A 25117-nucleotide genomic window follows, 5' to 3' on the forward strand; every position below is an offset into this window, starting at 1 on the left:
GCTCAAGAATTGTGATTTAATTAGGTACTCGTACAAGTTCCTTTGTGTGTAAGATTGTGTTTGATTGTATTATAAAATGTATAAATCAATAAAGCATTTTGTTTTGTAAATATACATTTATATGTACCCGTTGACCATCATTAATGGAATGAGATTTAAAAATAAGTTATAGTTGATCTCGAGATTAAAGCGTGGTAAATAAACTGTGTTGAGGATGGAATAGAAGTTAATAAAAGCCAAAAACGAAGATAATTTCAACTAACTATGGAAAGCATGTTCGATATCAATTAATAAGGTTTTGCATTTCATGTTTTAACGCCTACAAAAAAAAGCCTAAAAAGAAGCTACAGTTTAAAACTAGACACTCTTTAATTAAAAACAAAAAGTTCAATAATACAGACGCCTGCCGTGACTGGCCATGAAAATGCACAGCTCTCTGTCCCTCGCATCGTCCCACCCTCCCAACTCTTCCACTAGATCAGTGTTATTCAAGCCCTCCATATCATCAAACTCCAACTGAAACGATTCAGGGAAGAGCCCGCGGGCCGTTGTGCGAATGAACCTTGCGACATCCAAGTACGTGGAAGCAATGTCGCAGCTGGTACGGTTTGCAAGCTTTGTGCAATCGTTTGTGGGAAAAATCCTTGGTGCTTCAATTGAAAGCATGTAGAACGCCTTCTGACGCGACTGAGAAGCCACGTATTTCAACGAGTTTTCCCATGAGTTATCGTCGAAGTAACAAAATTCTTCTTTTAATTCTTTAATCTCGTTCCACGTTGACCTATTCAAGCCGAATCCTGAGCTGATATATTTAGGGTTCGTCCATCCCCAGACGCTTATTATCAGACTGCTGTTTTGGCGGCGATACAGCTCAGGTTTTGGCAGTCTAGTAGCAAGGGATAGAATTTTACATTCAGGACATAAATACGGTCGTTTTCTCTCTAATGTCTTCGCCATGAGGATAAAATCTGAAGTTAAATACTGTTCAACTTCCAAAAAATAGATGTAACCGTCGTATTTTTTAAGAATCTCGACTTGATCAAATACTTCGTTGATAGACCACCACCAAAAAAGCTTTTTTTGAGAATCGATTGGGTCTCGTTCGTTGGAGCTAATACAGTTATCTAATTCTGGACAAAATTTAAGATCTTCACCTGGAAATCTGTAGGGATGAAGCTGAACACTGTACGGGTAAAATAATTGCAACACTCTTGTAAAATGTACATCATTTAAAATCTTATGAAGTTTAGGATGATATTGGTCATGTACGAAGATCAATAGACTCTCGTGTATTCCCATTACTCTGCGTAATGATTCTAATAATACTTGCAAGTATCTGTAGTTGCCATGTACTTGTATTAACAAAACGGTGTCTAATTTTTGGTTAGTGAAGTTTTTATAAGCTTCTAACGCTTTTAACATAGCGGTGGCATTTAACTTTTTAACACGTCCAATACGTTGTTGGTCGTTGATGGGTGTAATTATGTTTTTAATATATTTAATTTTATGTTTAGCATGTGCGATTTTTTGAAGTTTGTTTTTTAAGAAGGTCGTGTCGTCTTGTTCAATATCAGGAAATCGTCGTTCACCGTCCAGCTTAATTTGTTTCAAACTCTCTGCTTCTGTGTTGCAGTAACGGCTCACAGCTAGTATTATACAAAACAAGATCAAAATCGTGAGCATCACCGCCGCCTTTTGTGTTATATTCATGCTGAGCCGAGACTTCGCGTGAAGCACGTACCTCAGGATCATTTTAAGATTTATGGTTTACTTCAGTAAACCAACAATAAAGCGATGTAAAAAGGAATTCTATCTAAATCAATATTTCTTTATATGTTCCTTAGTGAGTCATGTCAGACAATAAATATTTGACATGATAATAAAGAGTATTCAGTAAATTCAGTAAAGAGTATATAATACGAGAACATACACTTTAAGGGTGCATATTGCGTAATTTTCAAGTGAAACTTTCACTTATAAACTTTTGGGTTACAGTCAGTGTTACTTACTGACTTTATGCTTTAAATATTTATATTTTTTAAGGACCAACTGTGATTATTTTTGTAAGATCTAAGTTTCTTGCACAGTAAAGTTAATTTCCAAACACCTTTAGGTACTAGTCCCACCAAGGGCGAGTACCTACTAAGCGATAAGCTATTGACTATTTTCTCGCATAAGAAACAAACAAAAGACGGCGTGGACTCTCTTTAACTCTTTACTCGTAGCGATAAAAGCTATCAACGATAAAGGTGTTCAGGAATTAACTCGACTGTGCAAGAAACTTAGATCTTCCAAAAATTATCTCAGTTGGTCCTTCAAACAATTTTAATTTTAATTTAAAGCATGAAGTCAGTAGGTAGCACTGACTGTAACCCAAAAGTTTATAAATAAGTGAAAGCTTCACATGAAAATTTCCTATTTCTTCGAACAGACGTTGGAAACTGTGCCTATCACTGTTATAAAAGGGGCTGGTGTGTCTCCCCTCAGTGCGTGTGTGGTGACCCTGAGCAGGCGTGGCTCACTCCGCGATTTCGTCGCTTTGCTACAGGTAGCTAAAAGTACATCCGTTCGGCCCCAATTTTGGGGTTTGCCATAAGCCGCGCGTGGCGCTGTCGCCACCTAGCGGCCATATCTGTGCTGATCGTAACAGACGCGTTTTGTTAGAGAGTGAGTCTTCTGTACTTAGTACTATTATTTATTCTGTGCCCTGAGCAGAACGGTCGAACACATTGTTCTGGAATGCCCTTTCACCAAATTCAAGGGACGGATTGCAGACCTCGCGAACCTAAGTGAAAGGGCCATCGAGTAACTGAAGAGTGCAAACCTCAATCTCTAAATTAATATATTTAATTAAAATCCACTAACTGTACTTGATGCCATACGACAAATAAATAAGATATATTATATAATAAATATGTATGCTAGTTTTAAGGTAAAGTATCTATGGGCCAATACCTGCCTGAAAACAAATATTTTCGTTTTATTTCATACTCAGAGTTGAACATAACATACCGCATATTGTACGGAGCCGTACATCCCCATCTATATTAGTTAAGGTACTACTATATTAGTATGGACTATTAATAACGCCTTATACTCATAAAAAAAAATAAAAAAAATATCCATCATTAGAGGTTATCTCGTGGATGGAATAGAAACTAATCGGTAAAGAATATGCAAATATAAAAGCAAAATAGCAAAAAGGAAGTCAATTTACTAATGTTATTGTTTAACGTTCTTGTTTAACGTCTACTGCACAAAGAAGGTTACAGTTTAAAACCAGACGCTCTTTAATAAAAAACAAAAACTGATTTAATCAATAATACACACGCCTGCCGTGACTAGCCATGAAAATGCACAGCTCTCTGTCCCTCGCATCGTCCCACCCCCCATTCGCTTCCACTATATCACTGTCATTCCAATCCATATCATCAAACTCCAGCTTAAACTTATAAGGGAAGAGCCCGCGGGCCGTGGTGCGAATTAACTTTGCGACCTCCAAGTACATAGAAGAAATGTCGCAGACGGTACGGTTTGCAAGCTTTGTGCAATCGTTTGTAGGAAAAATCCTAGGTCCTTCCACTGAAAACATGTAAAACCTCTTCTGACGCGTCTTAGAAGCCAAGTGTTTCAACGAGTTTTCCCAACTTCCATCGTCAAAATAGCAAAACTCTTCTTTAAGGTTTTTTATCTCATTCCAAGTTGTCCTATTAAAGCCCATTCCTGAGCTGATATACTTAGTCTTAGACCATCCCCAAACATTTACTACCAGACCACAGTTATCGCGACGATATAGCTCGGGTCTCGGTGGTCTAGTAGCAAGGGATAGAATTTTACATCCAGCACATAAATACGGTAGTTTGTCCTCTAATGTCTTCGCCATGAGGATAAAATCAGTGGTTAAATACTGCTCAGCTTCTAAAAAATAGATATAACCATCGTATTTCTTAAGAATCTCGACATGGTCGAATACTTCGTTGATTATCCACCACCAGAAAAGCTTTTTTTGAGATTTGATTGGGTCTCTTTCGTAGGAGTAAAAACAGTTATTCAATTCTGGACAAATTTTGAAATCTTCGCCTGGATATATGTATGGATGAAGCTGAACACTGTACGGGTAAAATATTTGCAATACTCTTGTAAAGTGTACATTATTTAAAATGTCATAAACTGTAGGATGATATTGGTCATGCGCAAAGATCAACAGACTCTCGTGTATTCCCATTACTCTGCGTAATGATTCTAATAACACTTGCACATATCTGTGATTACCATGTACTTGTACCACCAAAACGGTGTCTAATTTTTGGTTAGTGCAGTTTTTATACCTTTCTAACGCTTTTAATAAAGTGGTGGCATTTAACTTTTTAACAAACCTAATACGTTGTTGGTCGTTGATGGGTGTGATTATTTTTTTTATATTTTTTATTTTATATTTTTCACGTGTCATTTGTTTAAATTTGTTTTGTGCGAAGGTCGTGTCGTCTTCTACAACAGAAAATTCTTGTTCATCGTTCAGATCAATTTGTTTCAAGCTCTCTTCTTTTGTGTTGCAGTAACGGCTCACAGCTAGTATTATACAAAACGAGATCAAAATCAAGAGCACCGCCGCCTTTTGTGTTATGTTCATGCTGAACCGAGACTTCGCGTGAAGTACGTACCTCGGAATCATTCTAGGATTCATGGTTTACATTGGTTAACCGGAAATAAAACGATATAAAAATAAATGATATCTAAATAAATTTATATAAAAAATATATTCTATCAAAATTGCTTTCTATGTGATGACATTACATACAGAAAATATTTGACAAGATACTAAAGAGTATTTAGTAAAGAGGGTGAAAGACTTTCGAATGATCTACGGAACATGGTGGATCATGTTTGATCATGTTCCAGACATTTTGTATTTATTTTTTGCATTCTGTTGTTTAATATATAATTTTGATAGGATATTATGAAAAAGAAAAGGTGTAATGTCGTAGGTCATACCTACTCAAGGAGGCGGCCCTGGATAGAGTCAAATGGGGAGAGCTACACCGACATGATTCTAACGATTATAAATTGAATGGCAAGCGCAATGGGTGCAGTTAATGAGGAAATGCTGCGAGTACCGTAACATCGGGGTACTTTAGCCCAAGGGGGTTACTTTGTCCCAAAACGAAAAAAAGATTGAACTTCCCGTCACGCCGCACGTCAGGACCTATCGATGTATTTCGCGCTATTCATCGATAGATGACCGTATGGGGCGGTGGGTAGAAACAGTTTCACGTTAACAACGCTGATTGGTCAGTGCATAATTTCGGTCACAAGTGGTTACCTATATACTACGCGATTTTATAATGTGCAAACTTTTTCTTGAAACAAAGAAAGCTAATAAGTTTAAGTGTTTGATTGTTATTAATCGTAACAGATATGTATCTAGGATCCTAATGTGGTATAAATCATAGAATTTAAGACATTATTGTGAGAATTATATGTTATTGAAAATCAAAGTATTCTTTGGCTATCGTTTTCGGGTTTCTTTGACCCATGGGTAAACATTTCCTTCACAGAGAGCAGCGACGCAGATATAGTCTCGCTTTATCTACTGAAGCTCTCATAACGGCACGACATCAATCTGATAACTAAGAAGACAATTTACTATTGACGCAGGTTATAAATCGCGATCCCAGGAACAGCAGCCTGTGGTTCATCCTGTGCTGGAGCACAGGATGAACCACAGGCTCAGGTTTCAAAGACAGATTCTCTGGATTGTAATGGAATTAATGAAACAAAGATAAAGAACATCTGCCGCATAAGTTTAATATCTTATATAATGATTATCAATTTTTAAGACTGATTTGTTACAGTCGACTGTTAACTAGGTGCCTACCTAGTTAAATAATTCTATAGGAAAACTATTTTTTCATATGATAATTATAGTTATGCACGTTAACTATTTCTAATGATTATGATGGATAAGTGTAGAAGGTTTTTCTGATTGTTTTGGCAAAGTTTTTATTAAAAAAACCATGTTTAATAGATTTATTACTTTGTGTTTATTAGTTTGCTTTTTTAGTGTAATAAAAACAAATGAATCTTACTACTATGTCCTTATTTGATATACATATGTATTGTGTAGTAAATCTAAACAGCTTTCTTTGCGCTTTTATTGCAAACCGTTACGTTGTACTCAATGAAAAATCGAGGGCCAAAGAAACCCGCTTCAAAGTGCAACTTTGGCTCAAACTTTGCGAAAAATCAAAAAAATATTTAGAGGTTGATTTATTAAGTTTTACGTATGTGCATGAGTTGATTATACCCACAGTTAAATACCTATGACTATAAAAGTGTCATAAAACGATTAAAATTGAAGTGCTCAAACGAAAAGTAAAAAGTATCTTGATTTTGGGACAAAGTACCCCGATGTTACGGTAATTATTTCTTTGGACATCATACGGCCGTTCGTAATCGCGGCCGCCATTATGCTTTGTTTTGTACTGCTGCTCCAGCTGTTCTTCATGTCTGTTCATCAAATGTCTGGAGCACGATTAAAGAGTATACGTATAGCAAATATATAGTAGTATATTAAGCACGATCCGCCATGTTCTGATCATTCGAAAGTCTTTCATCCTCTTTACTAAATACTCTTTAGCATGCTGTCAAATATTTACTGTCTGCACGTCTGCACCAATGAGTAGGTTATGGAGTAGGTATAGTAAGTATAGTCTGTACTGTACCAAAGTCTGCACTTAATGTCATAACATAAATGTAAGGCAACATGTAATTTATTTTTATATCACTTTATTTCCGATTAACCATAGTAAACCATAAATCCTGGAATGATCCCGAGGTACGTGCTTCACGCGAAGTCTCGGTTCAGTCAGCATGAATATAACACAAAAGGCGGCGGTGTTGCTCTTGATTTTGATCTCGTTTTGTATAATACTAGCTGTGAGCCGTTACTACAACACAGAAGCAGAGAGCTTGAAACAAATTGAGCTGAACGGTGAACGACAACTTCGTGATATTGAACAAGATGACACGATCTTAATAGTGGTGTGGCCAAGTTGAAGAATTGCAAATTACCATGGATATTTTGTACTACATTGACAATTTGACGCTATTCAGCGTCTGATAAATAAGTAGGTGTTGCAAATAAAACATAAGTTTTGATCACAACATTTCATATCTCTTTTTATTGGCAAAAAACATACACAACTTAATATCTCTCGCGTCTCCCCACTGTCCGATTGATTCCATTGATTGATATATAGTTTTTGTAGTATTCGTCTCCCAACCATCAAATTTCAGCTTAAAAACGTAAGAAAAACGCCCGTGATTAATTTTGGGAAGGAACCCTATTATGTCTAAGTAATTTCTATTCAAATCACAGCCTGTTCCATTTCTGAACGCCCCACAATCGGCGAGGGGAAAGAACCTGGGCCCTTCAGTAGAAAGTATATAGAACCGTCGGCGACGCGTCTGCAAACTCAAGTATCCTAAAGATTTTTCCCAGCTAACATCATTGAATTTGCAAAAGTGTTTTTTCAAACGTCTGATCTCGTTCCAAGTTGTTCTGTTAAACCCGATTCCCGAATTACTATAGTTGGATAATCCCCAGACACTTATAATTAGGTGGCTATTTTCGGGATAATACATTTCGGGTCGAGGTTTTATAGCACCAAAACCAAGCGATAAAATCTGACAATCCGTGCAAAACGTTGGATGTAACTGCTCCAACATTCTGGCCATATGAATGAAATCACTACTCAAGTAATTATCTGTTTCTATAAAATAAACAACGCCTGTATAGTTTCTGAGAACTTTGATATAGTCGAACACTTCATTGGTGGTCCACCACCAGAAAAGCTTTTTGTGGACTAGAATTGGGTCCCTTCTTCTCGAATCAATACACTGATCTAACTGTTGACAGTATGTTGCATCTTCGCCTGGATATCTGTTTGGATATATCTGTATACTGTGTGGGTAGAATATCTGCATAACTTTAGCACACTTCAAACCTCTTACTGCAAAATTGATTTTGTCATCAAAGTAGTCATGAGCGAAGATGAGGAGACTCTCGTTGATCGCCCAAACCTGACGTATCGATTTTAAGAATATTGATAAATAGCTTATATTCTGATGTACACGTATCACTAAAACTGTGGTGTCCATTTTCAAACAGCTGTTATTCTTATAGTTATGGATATACTGGCGTTTATTCACTTGACGGACAATTTGCTTTATTCTTTGTCTTCTGTTGACGACTTTAGCACTTTCGCGGAATTTGTATAAAATAGTATCGTTTATTACATCATCTTCTGATTGACTGTATGTTTGACTCCAACCCTTGTATATCGCCCTTTTGTATAGAATAGCAGCCATTAACGCTAAAATACATAGCAAAATGAGAATTAAGACACAAAATACACAAATTCTAACTTTCGACATCTTTCATGTTGTTTTAAAATTTGAGGTTAGTTTTTGTGTAACGTCTATCTTTATATATTTATTTAATATGAGGTTTATGTTTATTGTAAATAATGAATCTGTTTACACCATGATCATATTGATTAGGTACTTGCTAATTTGGATTTCATTTGTGGACATGCGAACAACTATTATGCGAACGGGTATGTACGAACGGGTAAGCGATAACATGAATATGAATAAGTCGTTTTGACATAAGTAAACATTACACGTCACAGACTACAAAGATCATAGACATATAGATACAGACGACAGAGCAACATAGAGGACCTAAGAGCCTCTTTTACACCACTAGTCATTTCATGAGACGGAGACCTAGAGGTAGTGAATAGAGTCTGTGCGGAAAGAGAAGAGTCGTGGGATTTGAGGGCGCGCCAGTGCTATTTTATGGTTTTTGCTATGCTGACAACACTGGTCACGTGATTATAGTACGACACTAAAGGTCATGATACTTGTATCCCTTTTGTTCCGGTTTTTTACCACGGCTTACTAAACGGAGCCTGGTGGTGGTGTCGGCTCGTCAAATCAATCCTCTGATTTAGCGCAGGCACTAGTTTTCTTTTTAAAACACACTCTTGTTTTTATGTCTCACATACTAAAAAGTGACAGTGCGATTGACAAAACTGCTAAAACTAGTTAAGAATTTGTAACTTTAGTACCAAACAACTGTAATTTTAGTACCAAACAAGATAGAGTCTCATTTATGTACTACCTAATATGTGCAGTCCAACAGTTATTTTAATACAAAACCGGGTAGATCGGGTAGAAATTGGGCATTAGACCTGTAATTTTACTATCTGGGATATATTTAACCAATTGTAAACTTGACTTGTAATGTATCTGTACATTATTAATAATAAATATGAATATGAATAAAAATAGTGCATAAGTAGGTAGGCCTTATTGGGATATGTCCGGTTCTCTCATCTCACGATATTTTACTTCGCCGAAAAGTCTGCTAAATATGAAATACTTATAATTTCGTAACTAACAGAACCTAGTAAACGAACTTACAAATAAAGAAATATTTTTATGAAAAAGTTTTATTCTTTGTAATCGAAGTCTGAATTAAAATATTCAATGTCACTTATGTTTGAGCTAGTTTCAGAACAACCAGGGACTGATGTGAGGAACTGGATGTGCTTGAATCCGGCACGTAGATTACGAATTCTTGCATATCACCTACTTAGCGGTCTTTTATTCGAGATACCGTAGGTACTTTTACACAATCCTGAAAAAAAATTACATATAAATGTGCATAAAATGGCAAGTATCAAGACTATTTGTCAGTTATTTTAAAGATCATGAATGACCTGCATATTTATGAAAATTAATATATTTTGAATTAATATACTTACCGATTATGTACCGGAGACAAGTTACTTAGGGGGCTTATTAAATAGGTAATTATTTAATATTAAATACAACATCAATACCCGTGAATAGCGGAAACACGTTCCGCGACTTTTTGTAAGTCGATAGTCGGCTTTTAGCCGTTTTCTTCCCGCTGACAAAACCGAACAATGTTAAATATAATTTTTCGTGGTTTTATGTACGGTTTCATCGTGTTTTGAAAATATTTTATGCATAAAACTTGCGGTTTTTGTTAAGACTGCATCGAGCAAAATCAGCGAAAAAGGCAGTCACCGTTTAGTGGCTAGCGTCCACATCTCTTGATAATTTTTTTTATAATAAATATCATTATTATCCCAAAGAGTGTGTTTACAACGAATCACCCTTGAAAATTTGAAATCATTTACAATATAATAAATACACTCATGCAAAGTTGTACCTAAAACGAGATGAACGAGTGTCAGCGTTTAGTAAAATTTGTATAAAAATTTCGATGCTCAAGCTATAAAATCGAGTGATTTCGAAAGCCAGATAACTGGACTACAACGAATCAGGCTTTTCCTATTTTTCCTCTTAAAGACAACAGAGAAACTCAATCGTAAACGTAAACTTTCGTAAAATTTCCATACATCCGCCATATCTGTCAAATTCTCCTTTGAATCAGATGCCCGCTGTGGGCCGTCCGGAGCGGACGCGTACTTAAAATCTCCCATTTTGACAGTTCATTTATGACATAAATTCATGTCCGTATACGAATGATGATACCAGTGAAAAACTGTGTTCAAAATAAATAGGGTAAATGAATAATGTCACACGGAGATCAAGAGTCATTAAAATTTTGATTTGTTTTTATTCATAAGTCATAATACTTTAAAAATATAACAAATTATATAAAAAATATACGAACACAACCAAATCAGTGTAATTAGTTTCTTCCTAATTCACTAAAAATGAAAAAAGTTTGAAGATTTGTTTTATCTTATTGGAATAAATTTTCATTGTGCTGGCATTCATATTACGTCATTTTAAAAACATATATGACATAATGTCAATATACTAGATAGACAATTTATCAACAAATTTCTTCACATTTTAACGTAAACAATATAAATTATTAAAATTTTATTTATGAAGACGAAGCAATGTTGTTCACATAATATCAGCAATAAAATTCTTAGTTTCAACCAGTTTTGTTGCTATTCTGAGAGCTATCACGTGCTTTGAAAGTTAATTCAATGATATATCATCAAGAAATTGAAATCAAGACTCGACCTGCAGTCTCAGCGAGTTTTTGTGGCTATATTATCAGTTGAAAGAACGATATTTAAAGCCAATACCGCAGTGGTCTGGTTTACGAGTACCTATATTGGTTCCATGTGACGATTTTTATATAAATGTATCTATCAAATTAACGTGCTTTTATTTCATTGATATTCGGTGCAAAACGATAACTCAGTAACGAAAAATAATTACTTATCAGAAATGCCTTAGGGTTTTTTTCAGTGAACGTTTATTTATAGGTATTTATGAGGTCTTATGTCTTATCAGTGTGGCTTTGGCCTTTGGACGTTTTTGTAATGCTTTGTAATAAGTTAGGTGAGGTATCTATATCCCTAATTGTAGTAACCTTTTTTTGAATTAATTACAATTTAATTATTTAAATAAAAAAGTGGTCTACAAACATACATATCCGCTCGGTCCGCTAAAATAATTTAAGTGCCCTACATAATAGGTATATTTAAGATTAACAATCAGTAAACATCATTAATTACGCTCAAATGCTTGTTTCAAAGGTATAAAAGTACAATTTGCTAAGTAAACTGTCAATCTACATTAATTATAATAGATAGACTCCTAGAAGTCAGCTTACTGAAGATTATGAACAACATATATTATAAGTACTTTCTAAATAAAATACAATTTGTTTTTCCATGACTCATGTAGGCCGTATTTTACTATAGACCATTTTAAATTGAAGATGAAATTAATTCATGATAAAAGCTAATAAGGCCCGGTAATATTTTCTATTATTCTTGAACTTATGTTCAAGTCAGTGTTCAACTGTCAGTGCAAGTAACAAGGCCCGGTTTCGAACCAACATGGTATGGTTTTTTTATAAAACGTGTATTTTTCAAAAGCGCCGGAATATTTTTATAACTATTTTGGTATATATGAAGAAACATTGATTTGGTCATAATATCCTGATTATTAATATAACTATTTCAGTTAAAATAAAGGTGGGCCTTATATGCTTCACCTGACCTTATTCGTCCACATTTAGATCCTATAGCTATATTTGGTCACTTTGGCCGTCACTCTCCATTTGATGCCGATTGTACTAACCATTAAAAGTACAGTTCATATGTACTTTTACCTGTACTGAAACTTAAGCATTTGAGCGTAATTAAAGATGTTCACTGATTATTAACATTACGTGTTAAAGAACCGTGTCCCGATTTGGGCCATGGTGCGTCCATTAATGAATCGCATACTAACGGATAGAGGTTTACGAGTACATTCAAAGAAAAATAATTATAGGCAACCCAATACTAGTGGCTTAGTATACCAAAAATAAGGGAAGAGGGGAAATGGTCGGCTCCAATCTATGAAGTCCAATCTATGCTATATTTCATGCTTTCTTCATGCTTTTAGCAACTAGGGCAAGTTATATATCATTTTTGTATAATTTAGGGACGAGGAATTCAGTTTTTAAATAATCGTATATAGGTATAACGATTCATACAAATAAACTGATTTTTGCACAATAAATGATAATGATATGTAATTTTAGGACAATTTTGGCCTTTACAATCACAGTGTGGTGATTTGTACTAAATAAAAAATTGCAAAATCTAGGCCTAGCAACAAGCTCTTATGAATCGTAATTAATCTTAATCTAACTATCAGAACAATTTATTGATGTTAATATTATTCCATAATAAAATTGGATTATTATACATATCAAATTTAACACTAAGAATTTCACAGAAGGATCGTCAAACATTAAAAAGATTGTATAAAAAATACTAGTCTATAATTTCTAGAATAAAATCTACTTGTCAAAAAAATAAAAATAGGCACTCATATATTTTTTCTGAATATTAATTAGTAGCGCGTGGCGGTGATGATTTCTATTCAAATTGAATTATGGCCAAAGTCAAACATTTAAAAAAAAAAACTGAATCTGGCATTTGAAAAGTGTGAATACAATGTTTTAATATTTTACAGATAAATTACAGGTGATAATTTTGTAGATGTGGAAGGTAGAGTTGTGCTAGGCGTGGTAAGCGGGTGCAGATGCAGGAGCAAATAATAGGCACCAAGCGTTCGTTTTCGCACACCGATTTATTGTCCGTTACGACACACAATACACACATCTATCTATCTTTATACAAACAGAAGGAGAAAGAGCGAAAGCCAAATAATAATTACAAAACACAAATTTAACGGGAAAAAGCAACTTAGTATGACAGCCTCGATAACAACGTTCGTCTAGCTCTCTGCGCCTGCGGGAAGCGGGCACAATACATCGCTGTCAGCGCTGCAGCCGAGGGCGGATCGTTAGACCGTCAAACACGGCGCGCAGCGCTTACAGCTGCTCTAGGATTACTTACACAGAACAGAGCTCATACATGTGAAAATTATCTAATAATAAAATCGGTCGCTCTGTCCGCGGGTAATTTAATATATTTGGGATTTACAATAAACTATACATTCATCCCTACAATTTTACAAATGAAATGGGTTTCTGCCACCATTGCCACCCTATTATAAAGCAGTAGGCTTTTTTACTAATAAGGGATGCCCACCAAATACGCTCATAAGAACGATTTATTCTATAGATATAGGCTATGAATTATCTAATGATATACAGGGTGTAATCGTTAAGTGTAGCCGGGCTATAAATCCGTAAATATAACAGATATCAGAAAATTTCAAATTGATATCGAAAGTGCGTTATCCAATGAGTAAAATTACATTAATATATTTTTTTAATAAAAGCAGAAATATCCCAAACATTAACTTCAAACCCACCCATACATTTAGTACGACGACTCACCCCTCAAAGAACGTTGGTGTTGTAAGAGATAAATCTGCTTGAGATTCATTATTTGCGATAATAAACTGTAATAAAATAATAAAACTACCGTTTATGAAATAATAAATCTAACATTTATTTTTTAATCACGCCGCAAAGTTAATTTAGAAATATTTAAGGGAGCCCGTCAATGTATCGCACAAGAAGGGCGTCATTTCGAGAAACTACTGTAAACAAAAAATGTACTTCCTTAAAAAATAAGTGTTAGATTTATTATTCCATAAACGGTAGTTTTATTATTTTATTACAGTTTATTATCGCAAATAATGAATCTCAAGCAGTTTTGTCTCTTACAACACCGACGTTCTTTGAGGGTTGAGTCGTCGTACTAAATGTATGGGAGGGTTTGATTGGAAGTTAATGTTTGGGATATTTCTGCATTTATTTAAAAAAAGTTATTAATGTAATTTTACTCATTAGGTAACGCACTTTCGATATCAATTTGAAGTTTTCTGATATCTGTTATATTTACGGAATTGTAGCCTGGCCACACTTAACAATTACACCCTGTATAAGTTAATTCAGGACGCGTCATGGACCAGAACCCATACTATCCGGGACACAGTTCTTTAATATTATGTAGGACTAAAAAGGCCCTCTGTCGGTGCGGGTGACAAGGCCCAGTCCCGGGCCTTATTGAACGTATGAGATGAATTAGTAAATTTAAATATTTTAATATAGGTAGTTATGAGTTATTTGATTTCCCGATAAGTTTTAAGTAAGCATCACTTACTGACTTACAAAAGTATAAGTGTAGTACCTGAATTTTATTAGATGTTTTTAAAGCCTTATTATCAACAGAGCTTTAAAAATTAAGTTATAAGTGAAATATAATAAGCGTCTATAGTTGTAAAAAATGTTACAAGACCTATAACTAATGAAGGGATAATTTTAGATAGAGTCCACTTTTTTCGAGTAGGTAAAGTAGACGATTTCTTATATCTTTAATAATAAAACTCCTAGGTTTAATTTGGTCTATGTCTACAAACCGCATACCTACCATCGCACACCACCACACTGTTAACTGACAGTCCATAAACCTTATTACAAAAGGCATAAGGTCTACCGATGGACAGTTAAGAGCGTCGCCGTTTTGTACCTATCTTAATACAAAAGTCAACAACGAAAATAATTAATTACCTAATACGTCACATACCTATGACATGACATGAACAAACAAGGAAAGCTATATATAAAAAGTGTTTTTTCTCTGTCTTCTCACAAAGGAAAGCTTTGACAGTTTAAATTCCTCAAAGAAGGTCAGTAGTTAACACTAAACTCGAAACAGCACCTTTAAAAAAACATTAGGGGTCACTGACCTGTCCCAGTAAATTGAGGTAGTGTGCGTGAGCTGCGTTTGTGTGTGAAATGGGGTAATTTGACAGAATCTGAAAATTTACCCTCCTCGACGCCCTCTTAATATAATATACAATGACAGAAGTTTGTTTACTTTTTACAAGACATATGTCAAAGGTTTGATTGCCATATAAAATTTAAAATGTTAGTTCCCGTTTCTGCCACGACTCTTCTCTTTCCGCACAGACTCTACAATACTTTCTTAAAGAAAACAGCATCAAAATTGAATGATAAATGGGGAAAGACATATTTATAAATAATTTTCTGGCTGAAAGTTAAAGTTCAAATTACTGTGATAAGAACTATCTCCGTAAGAGTCAGAGGTACAAGACGACGTATCAAAGCTTTTGGAGCATGCGAAGACGGAGCAAGAATCCTCTACTGAACATTATAGTAGGTACTGAAGAGTGAAAATCCCTCAAGAAATGTATATGTATATCTATATTTTTTATGTAACTCCTACTGTCTCCTCCATATATTGGTATATTGTTTACGTCGAAATAAATATTATATAAACATAGTAGCTACATATTTATCATAGATTTACTTATTTATATTGATTATATATTGAAGCCATGCATAGTAGGTACCTAGTTGTTTCTCTGTGTTTCTCTTATAGGTTTAAATTACATTCGAATGCATATTTTTGCTCCCCGTCACCACTATTCCATTTCTATCATCATCATTGGCCTGAACTTGAAATAGACGTTATATGGACGTTACCTATATATTGTTGATCGAACCACATTTGTCAGTAAATAAGAACAAATAAACTATACTCATCCTTTTCTTTTGGGTGCTAATACTATTGTAAGACAAAGATAGTATGATTCTCTCTGTCTATGTTTGAAATGAGACAGTCCTTTAGCAAACTATACGTATCAAAGAAAAAGTGACCCTCCAGTGGCCCAGGCAGGAATGGTATCGTCTTGGGTCGTCCCATTCGTTTTTCGTCAAGTTCATAAATTAGTCCTATTCTGCTTTCGTCACTCATTCTACATTGAAAGCCACCGATGATTGTGACGAATGTAAAATGGGTGACGAAAGCAGAATAGAACTAATTTAAGAACTTGACGAATAACGAATGGGACGACCCAAGACGATACCGCAGGAATTTAATCGGCGTCTCCAGCGTACACGAAGGCGAAGAACCCACGCAGTGCAGAGGGCCTCCCGCGAACCACGTTCGACGTGTTGCCTCTCTCTCGCATTTGTAAATTCGTACGTAAGTGTGACAGGGAGGCAATACGTCGAACGTGGTTCGTGGTAGGCCATCTGCCATCTGCACCGCGTGGAACGGTGGAGGCACGATGTGAAAATTTGTATCACGGTGTGTAGGTAATCCGCCTAGGCCGGACACACGACGCCGCGCCTTCGCCGGTCCCCGCTGATGGCTCCTCTACACGATGGGCCAACGCCGGCCACTCCAAGGGACGCAGCCATGCGGTAGAATGAGATAGCAATATCACTTGCTCCCTCTAACGCATAAATGCTTGGAGTGGCCGGCGTTGGCCCATCGTGTAGAGGAGCCAATGAGAATTGGTGCCACTTCGCTACCGTGGGTTCTTCGCCTAACGGCCACTGCGGTACCCGTCCTAATTTATAACTAGTGGCTCTGTGACCTTTAGAACTCGCGATAAACTTCAAAAGCTTAATAAAATGTAAAATACTTCGTTCAGTCATAATCACAGCGAACTCACAATGGTCTTAAGTGCCATCAAGTGCCATAGACCTACTGCTATCTGCATCTAAGTCCTTTATGTCATTTTCATCAATATGAACATTTTCAAAAAAACTAAACGATAGAAAAAAATCTGTCTAATTACAGAACCTGCTCATAAAATTTCACAAGAATCGGTTGAGAAATGCGCCTTGCATAGGAGAAAAACGGACATACAAAATTATAATTTTGATATTTTCAATGAAATAAATATTATATCTTATTTAATTGTTCAAGCTGACAGGAAGACCTTCGCTATCGCACTGTCAATAAACCGCATTATTGCGGTTAGTCTAAAATATAAATCCAAAAATCTTCCATTCAAACAAAACTGTTTTAGCTTTATCTACGCAAGAGTAGAGAAATCACAATATTTTGCAACGTTTACTCTATTCTTAGCAAAACAGGTAATCTTGTTAACTTGTTTATTAAAAGAAATAACATGTTGTTGGTACATCATTTCAATAAAATAAGCGCCTACCTCCTGCACTGGTGAAAAACATACAAAAGTCCATGTCCCTTGCGTCTCCCCACTGGCCCCTCGCTTCTACCTCGTTCTTTACAAAGGACGTATCAAGTTTCGCATTGAAAGTTTGAGTACCTTCCCAATATCTCATGGTGGCTATGAATGTAACTATATCACTGTAAACTCTATCTAAAGTACATTCTGTGCCGTTTCTAAACGCTCCACATCCAGAAAGAGGAAAAAATCTAGGCGCCTCAAGGAAAAGTGTGTAAAGATGATTCTTACTCGTCTTTGAGGCTAAATGTAACAATGACTTTTCCCAACTTGGGTCCCTGAAGTAACAGAACTGTTGTTTTAAACGTTTAATCTCAAGCCAGGTCGTTCTGTTGAAGCCAAACCCAGAATTGCTGTAGTTCGACCATCCCCAGGCACTTATTATGAAACTCACACTCTTTGGACGATACAGTTTCTCTCGAGGAGAATATGACCCCAGGGATAAAAACCGACATTCCGAACAGAGCTTTGGCTGAATACGTTCCAAGAGCTTAGCCATGACGATGAAATCTCTGGTCAAATATTTATCAGTTTCAAGAAAATATATATAACCTTGGTAATTCTTCAGAACTCCGATATGGTCAAACACTTGGTTGGCGACCCACCACCAGAAGAGCTTTGCTTGAGAAAGAACTGGGTTTCGCTTATATGAATTCAAACACTGGTTTAACTTTTCGCAGTATCTGTGGTCTTCGCCAGGGTAAACCTCTGGATGCAACTGAATGCTATACGGGTAATATATTTGTATAGCTCTTGCGTACTGCATGGTTGTAATAACTTTATTAATTTCTTCATCATAATAATCGTGTGCGAAGATTAACAGACGAATCTTACGAATACCCTCAATACGTCTTATCGAGTCCAAGAATAAAAATAAATATCTTATGTCAGGAAGAACTCGTATCACTAAAACTGTATGATCAAACTCCAAGCCTCTATACTGTTTATTATTTATTATATGCTCGCGTTCATTTATTTGCTGAACAATCTTCTTTAGTTGCTTTAATTGACGCACTACACCAGGATTATCATGATACTTGAGATACTGTATATCATGCTCCATGTTTACTTTTTTGTGTTTAGGTTTTGATGTGACTAATACTAGTCCGTCCTCCAACAACGTTTGTTGTTTTGGTTTCCAATTGATAAGAAGATATAACATTATTGCTACTATGCAAATTAAAATAACAATCAATAGTTTGGTTACTGCAGTTTTGAGTCTCATGTTGTATCATAATTAATTGTTAATTGGTACTGTTTCAGAGATGTTTACTTTTTACAATTTATAAAAGTAATAAACTATATACCTAAATAGTATAGTAATAGTATTACAAGCTAAAAATATGGTCCCGTCACTGTGACACGTAGTCTTTGCACGTAGTGGTATATTCTATGTATATTCTCTTTGACTGTGACATTAAAAAACATAAAGTATATATTAAAGCAAGAAGCTTTTATGTACTGATGCTAGAATAACGCGATCGCAATAACGCTTGTTTTCTCTAATGTATAACTGCGTCCTACTTTGATTCGAAAATCTTGCCCTGATGTTTACATCGGATTTATCGTTGCTAGAAATTTGCCTGAGTATAACGATAATCTCCGTGATAAAAACAATCCTTAGTTTTTCCCCTGACACTCTAAAACCTTCATAAGTATCAAGTAATCTTAATAGGTTCAGCGATAAAACCGTGAAGAGGTAACGGACAAACACTGTTACTTTCGCATTTATAATTTATTAGCAGAGATACTAGAGACAAATAGAGAAAAAACAGATTATTCTATTATGTTTGTTGATACTTACTATTATAAACCTCTGTAGCTTTATCCTTCTATTAAGCAAAACTAATCTATGGCAGCAGCTGTCAATATTTTCAAAATAAATAACCCTAAAAAATATTTACTGTTGGCTCTCTAAGAAATGGAAAATAATAAAAAAATACATTAAAATTACAATTATAGAAGTATAAAAGTATAAAATGCACTTTCACTCACCAGTGATATAGGTAGTTAATTGATGAATTCCAATAACCAGAACATGAGTATCTTAAAAAGAACAATAGTATTTCTATCTCTGCTTTGTTTCTGCCTAGTTATACTTATTGGCCTAATTCTTAACGATAAACTACAAAAGTACAAATTGGTAGCAAGGGAAAACTATTTGAAAAAACTAGATGAAATAGAAGCTAAAGATATGGATGAAGATACAATCTTTCACAAATATGGAGAAACTTATTCTATGCAAGACAAAATAATTGTTATGAGCAAGAAGATGAAGTTCATTAATGAAAAACAGCGGATCCATAACGCTAGGAAACTTAATTTAAAAGATTCGAACTTTGAAACTATTTTAGTCGTTAGAATTCACAATACTATCAAACATTTAGCTGTATTTTTAGACTCTTTACGTAAAATGAAATTCATAACTAAAAGTCTTCTCATTTGTGCCCATGACTTTTACGATGTTGAGATTAATTTAATGTTGAAACGCATGCCATTTGTTAGAATAATGCAAATCTTCTATCCGTACAGCACTCAAATATACTCCAACATATATCCTGGAAGAGACGCGAAATTTTGCAAAGAAATCAACAGGTGCATTTCATCTAATAAACGAAATGCCACCCTTGCGCAGTCAAAGCTTTTTTGGTGGTGGGTCACTAGTCAGGTTTTTGATCATATCGAGGTGCTCAAGAAATATGATGGCTACATATATTTTCTGGAATCTGAGCAGTACTTGACGAGTGATTTCATCCACATGAGGAACATGTTAGAGAAGCTTCAGACGGTGTTTTGTCCGGAATGTCGCATTTTGTCTCTCGCGTCGCGTTTGCCTCGGCCCGAGCAGTATAGTCTAAATAACAACACACTAGTGGTCGATTCTTGGGGCTCGAACTTTAGTCATTCTGCAATAGGCTTCAACAGACGAACTTGGTACGAGATTAAATATAGAAAACAAGAATTCTGTTATTTCAACGACTACAGTTGGGATAATTCTCTAAAATATTTATTTTCAACGACGCAGGAACAGAAATTGTTGGTGCTTTCTCCTGAAGGGCCTAAAGCATTTTCAACTAAAGGATGTGGTGACTTTAGAAATGGAACAAAATGTTCTCTGGATAGGATATCCATGGACATTTCAGATTTTCTACGGAAAATCCAGGGAGGACTATTCCCGGAGTATTTTGAGCTGAAAGTCAGAGGGACAGAAACAAATGAAATCATGGAATGGCGTGGTGGGTGGGAAGATGCAAGGGATCAAAAGTTTTGTATGTACATTGCTATTAGAACCAGCAGCGTGTATTAAAACAAGTGCGTATTCTTAATCTCATACAAGTGAATGATTACAAAATGTAAATTTACGTGTATGTAATGTAACAAAGGTATCTTCAGGCTCAAAGTGTTGACTGTGGTTTTTATGATATTGCAGAGCATGTGTAACAAAACTAACAAAGAATACAGTACTCAAATGTGTAACAGTATCTATAGAGTCTGTGCGGAGAGAGAAGAGTCGAAAAATGTATTGGTTCCTACACATTCCACGACTCTTCTCTTTCCGCAGAGATTCTAGAAGGGATTATATTCTCTTTTTTAATACTTATCATTATAAACCTCTGCAACTTTATCCTCTTATTAAGTAAAAGTAATATATGGCAGCTGTCAACATTTACAAAATAAACAACTCTAAAAAAATATTTACTGTCGGCTCTCTAAAAATATAAAATAATTAAAAAATCGACAAAAATAACAAATATAAAATATATATATATAACGCACTACTCACCGGTGAAATAATCGATTGATAAATCCCAATAATCATTACGATGAGTATCTTAAAAAAGACAATAATATTCCTGATTCTGCTTTGTGTCTGTCTAGTTTTACTTATTAGCCAAATTCTTAACGATAAACTGCAAAAGTTCAAATGGGCAGAAAGGCAAAACTATTTGAAAAAGATAGATGAAATGGAAGCTGAAGATATAGATGAAGATACAATGTTTCATAAATTTAGAAAAACTTATTCTATGGAAGATAAAATATTTGATATGAGCAAGATGATGAAGTTCATTAATGAAAAGCAGCGGATCCGTAACGCTAGGAAACTTGGTTTAGAAGACTCGAGCTTCGAAACTGTTCTAGTTGTTAAAATTCACAATAATATCAAACATTTAGTTGTATTTTTAGACTCTATACGTAAAATGAGATTCATAACTAAAAGTCTTCTCATTTGTGCCCATGACTTTTACGATATTGAGATTAATTTAATGTTGAAACGCACGCCATTTGTTAGAATAATGCAAATCTTCTATCCGTACAGCACTCAAATATACCCCAACATATATCCTGGCAGGGACGCGAGATTTTGCAAAGAAATCAACAAGTGCATTTCGTCGAATCAAAGAAACGCTACCCTTGCGCAGTCCAAGCTTTTCTGGTGGTGGGTCACTAGTCAGGTTTTTGATCATATCGAGGTGCTCAAGAAATACGATGGCTACATATATTTTCTGGAATCTGAGCAGTACTTGACGAGTGATTTCATCCACATGGGGAAGATGTTAGAGAAGCTTCAGACGGTGTTTTGTCCGGAATGTCGCATTTTGTCTCTCGCGTCGCGTTTGCCTCGGCCCGAGCAGTATAGTCTAAATAACAACACACTAGTGGTCAATGCTTGGGGCCCGAACTTCAGTAATTCTGCAATAGGCTTCAACCGACGAACTTGGTACGAGATTAAATATAGAAAACAAGAATTCTGTCATTTCAACGACTCGAGTTGGGATAATTCTCTAAGATATTTAGTTTCAATGACGCAAGAACATAAATTCCTGGTGCTGTCTCCTGAAGGGCCTAGAGCATTTTCAACTAAAGGATGCGGTGACTTTAGAAATGGAACAGAATGTTCTCTGGATAGGATATTCTTGGACATTTCAGATTTTTTGCCGACAATCAGGGAAGGACTTTTTCCTGAGTATTTTAAGCTGAAAGTCGGAAATACAGAAACAAATGAAACGATAGAAGGGCGTGGTGAGTGGGAAGATGCAAGGGATAAGGAATTTTGTATGTACCTTGCTATTAGAGCCAGTGGGCCCGTATTAACCGCACAATACGACTAAACGATTACAAAATGCAGATTTACATGTAGGTATGTAATATGTATAAAATTGTCTTCAATCTTAATGTGTTTTTCAATTTGTACATTGGTTTTGTTTTGTGTAACGCGTTTAGCATCAGGTAACAGTAATCTTTCTTTTAAATTGTACAGGTAAAGTTTAATATACCTTAATAAAGTGGGTGTCTTGCAAATTAGTTTTATTACTCATATCATAAGACATCGAAGATTTACTAAAATATTAGGATTTTGATTCTTAAATAATAACAACATCGGAAAACTCTATTGAAATCGCTTGATCACAAATTCTTGAAGTACCAAAAAGCTGTAATAAATTTTAATTATTTCTAAGAATCGGCGAAGTGACTCGATTAAAAGATTCAAGACTGAAACATAAAACTTTTATTTACTCGGTTTTTAACAAATATGGGTTAATGTGTTCCGTGTACAAAAGTAATGTCTTAGCAAAAGAAAGCATACTGAACACGGAAATCCGAACATCTTATACAAAACCCTAACTCATTTCCAACAAGGTTCACATTTCAAAAACCTATCCGAAAAAATGTGGTAATACATTTACAAGTACAAGAGAATCAAATACAGTTTAACACAACCTAAATAATATTGTGAGAGGATTGATAATCGTTTGGCATGAGGGAGTGAAAGTGTGGTAAGGTTAAAAATAGTAAATCGGTGATTTTCGGAAGCGGTCGTGAAAGCTCGGCCGTCGGCAGTGCGCGGCCGCCCGCCTAACAGCGCGCGCGCAGGCTTGGGCGGAATGAATTATCGATAGCATTATAAATCTAATGTTTAATTTGTCTTTGGTTTTTATTTGTTTCTTTGTACTTATTGTATTTTATTTTGTAGTTTCACAGTGCCTTGGTTTTACTGTAATGCTGTGTTACTTATTTGACTAATAAATAAATAATAAATAAATAGTCAAATATGTAGCTATTACTTAAGTGGCTATGAAACAATACGGGGATGTAAATTTAACTTAACATTAAGCTGAAGTGAAAACGATATAGGATATGCAAGTGTTATAAATAATCAATAATTTCTACATAGAAAGTTGAACTTGAAAGTTACTTAAGCAAAAGTATTAAAAGTGAAACGTCATAAAATATTAAGTGTGTGAGTTAAAAGGCTGTATTTAGTCATAAAGCTGATCTGCTTAGCCTCATATAAAAGTATTAATAGTGCAGTGTAAGTAGACAATATTTAGAAAGCAATGTATCACTAGTAGCAAATCACGAAATGCATTCCGTAACATTCTGTCTCGCCCCGCCGAACTCCGCACGTGCGTTTATTTTCATTTATAAATAGGCCAGACGCAGCTGCAGCATGATGTCATTGAAAGAAAGCAGTGACGTCACTGTCGGCCATGAGAAAGAGAAAGAGTTGGCCGAGCTTCCTCCGAGTGGGACTTCTCTGCATAAGCGGCGGAGAGGCGAGCCTCCTGCCTCGCTCTCAGTAAAACCACAGACTCCATCTGACGAGGGATCCTCACCATGCACTGCCGGACCTAGCTTAGAATACTCCTGGTCACTCCCTGAAGGAGAAGTCCTCGATCCAGAAACGCTGTGCGAAAGCATGCTCCAAAGACTCAAAGATCGTGACGACTTAGCTTCTAAACGGGGTAAAGATCTCGCTGTTAAAACCAAAGATACTGTCGAAGCGTTAGAACAGCTAGAGAAGTTAGTACAGCTGTTAGATCAATTCGTAACTTTAAAAGAGCACAACGCTCGTCTTTTAAAAAAGCTGCGAGATGTGAACCATTTGAAGCGTCTGCATGAAATGTATAAGAAGATAGAACAAGAAAACGTGCTGTTAAAATCTGAAGCTAAAGAAATGCAGATGATAAACGAAGCGTTTGACGCTGAATTGGAAAGTGAGTATGGCCAGGTGTTGTTTGATAGTATAATGGCTGGAGGGAGAAGTATGAAGAGGTCAGGGTCAAAGTGGAAGGGTCACGGAAGGTTTGGGGGCTCGTTACTCAGGAGACAGAGGGCCAGGTCGGCTGGAGGGGATGAAAGTGACGCAACGCCGGGCACGCCGCTAAGAAGACGATCGGAGGGCATTTTTTGCAAAGAAGTGGAGAAATCTAAAGTTTCAAAGTGGACTAAAGTGAAGGCCGCTTTTAGGTGAGTGTTTTCTTGAGCCTGAAATTAACAAAAAGTGACAGAGGTGATGTGTTCCATGCATATCTCCGGAGAGATCTTAAAAGATGTACTTATTGTCTTAAATCATCCCATTTAAGTGATTTTCAACGGGCTTATGGCATTGTGAACGTTCTTGATAGTAGAATGTAGGACGGTGATGGGATTTGTAAATAATACAGATAATACGTGTTGGTCCCATATACTTATGTAGGTAGGTACACTAGGTACTTTACTATCATAATATCATTTAATCACAGGGCAAGGGTTGTCAATTCCGTCGAATAGTCATCTAGTTCTCTGCTGAAAACGAGTCCTTGAATACCTA

At 35.7% G+C, this 25117-nt stretch overlaps 2 protein-coding genes across 3 annotated transcripts in view; one reads left to right on the top strand and one right to left on the bottom strand.

Annotated features, from left to right (window-relative positions):
- Window positions 1–25117, bottom strand: part of LOC134673879 (scavenger receptor class B member 1-like) — a 353882-nt gene that overhangs the window by 74180 nt on the left and 254585 nt on the right. The gene's annotated exons all lie outside the window — the stretch shown is intronic.
- The window catches only part of LOC134673618 (uncharacterized), a 61787-nt gene continuing 60264 nt past the window's right edge, over window positions 23595–25117 (top strand). For both annotated transcript variants that reach the window (XM_063531618.1, XM_063531625.1), the window contains exon 1: window positions 23595–24774. In XM_063531618.1, coding sequence (XP_063387688.1) covers window positions 23975–24774 — 800 coding nt within the window. In that variant the 5' untranslated portion in view covers window positions 23595–23974. The remainder of the gene's footprint in view (window positions 24775–25117) is intronic.

Source organism: Cydia fagiglandana, chromosome 2 (assembly GCF_963556715.1).
Source record: "Cydia fagiglandana chromosome 2, ilCydFagi1.1, whole genome shotgun sequence".
In the NCBI taxonomy this organism is placed as follows: Eukaryota; Metazoa; Arthropoda; class Insecta; order Lepidoptera; family Tortricidae; genus Cydia; species Cydia fagiglandana.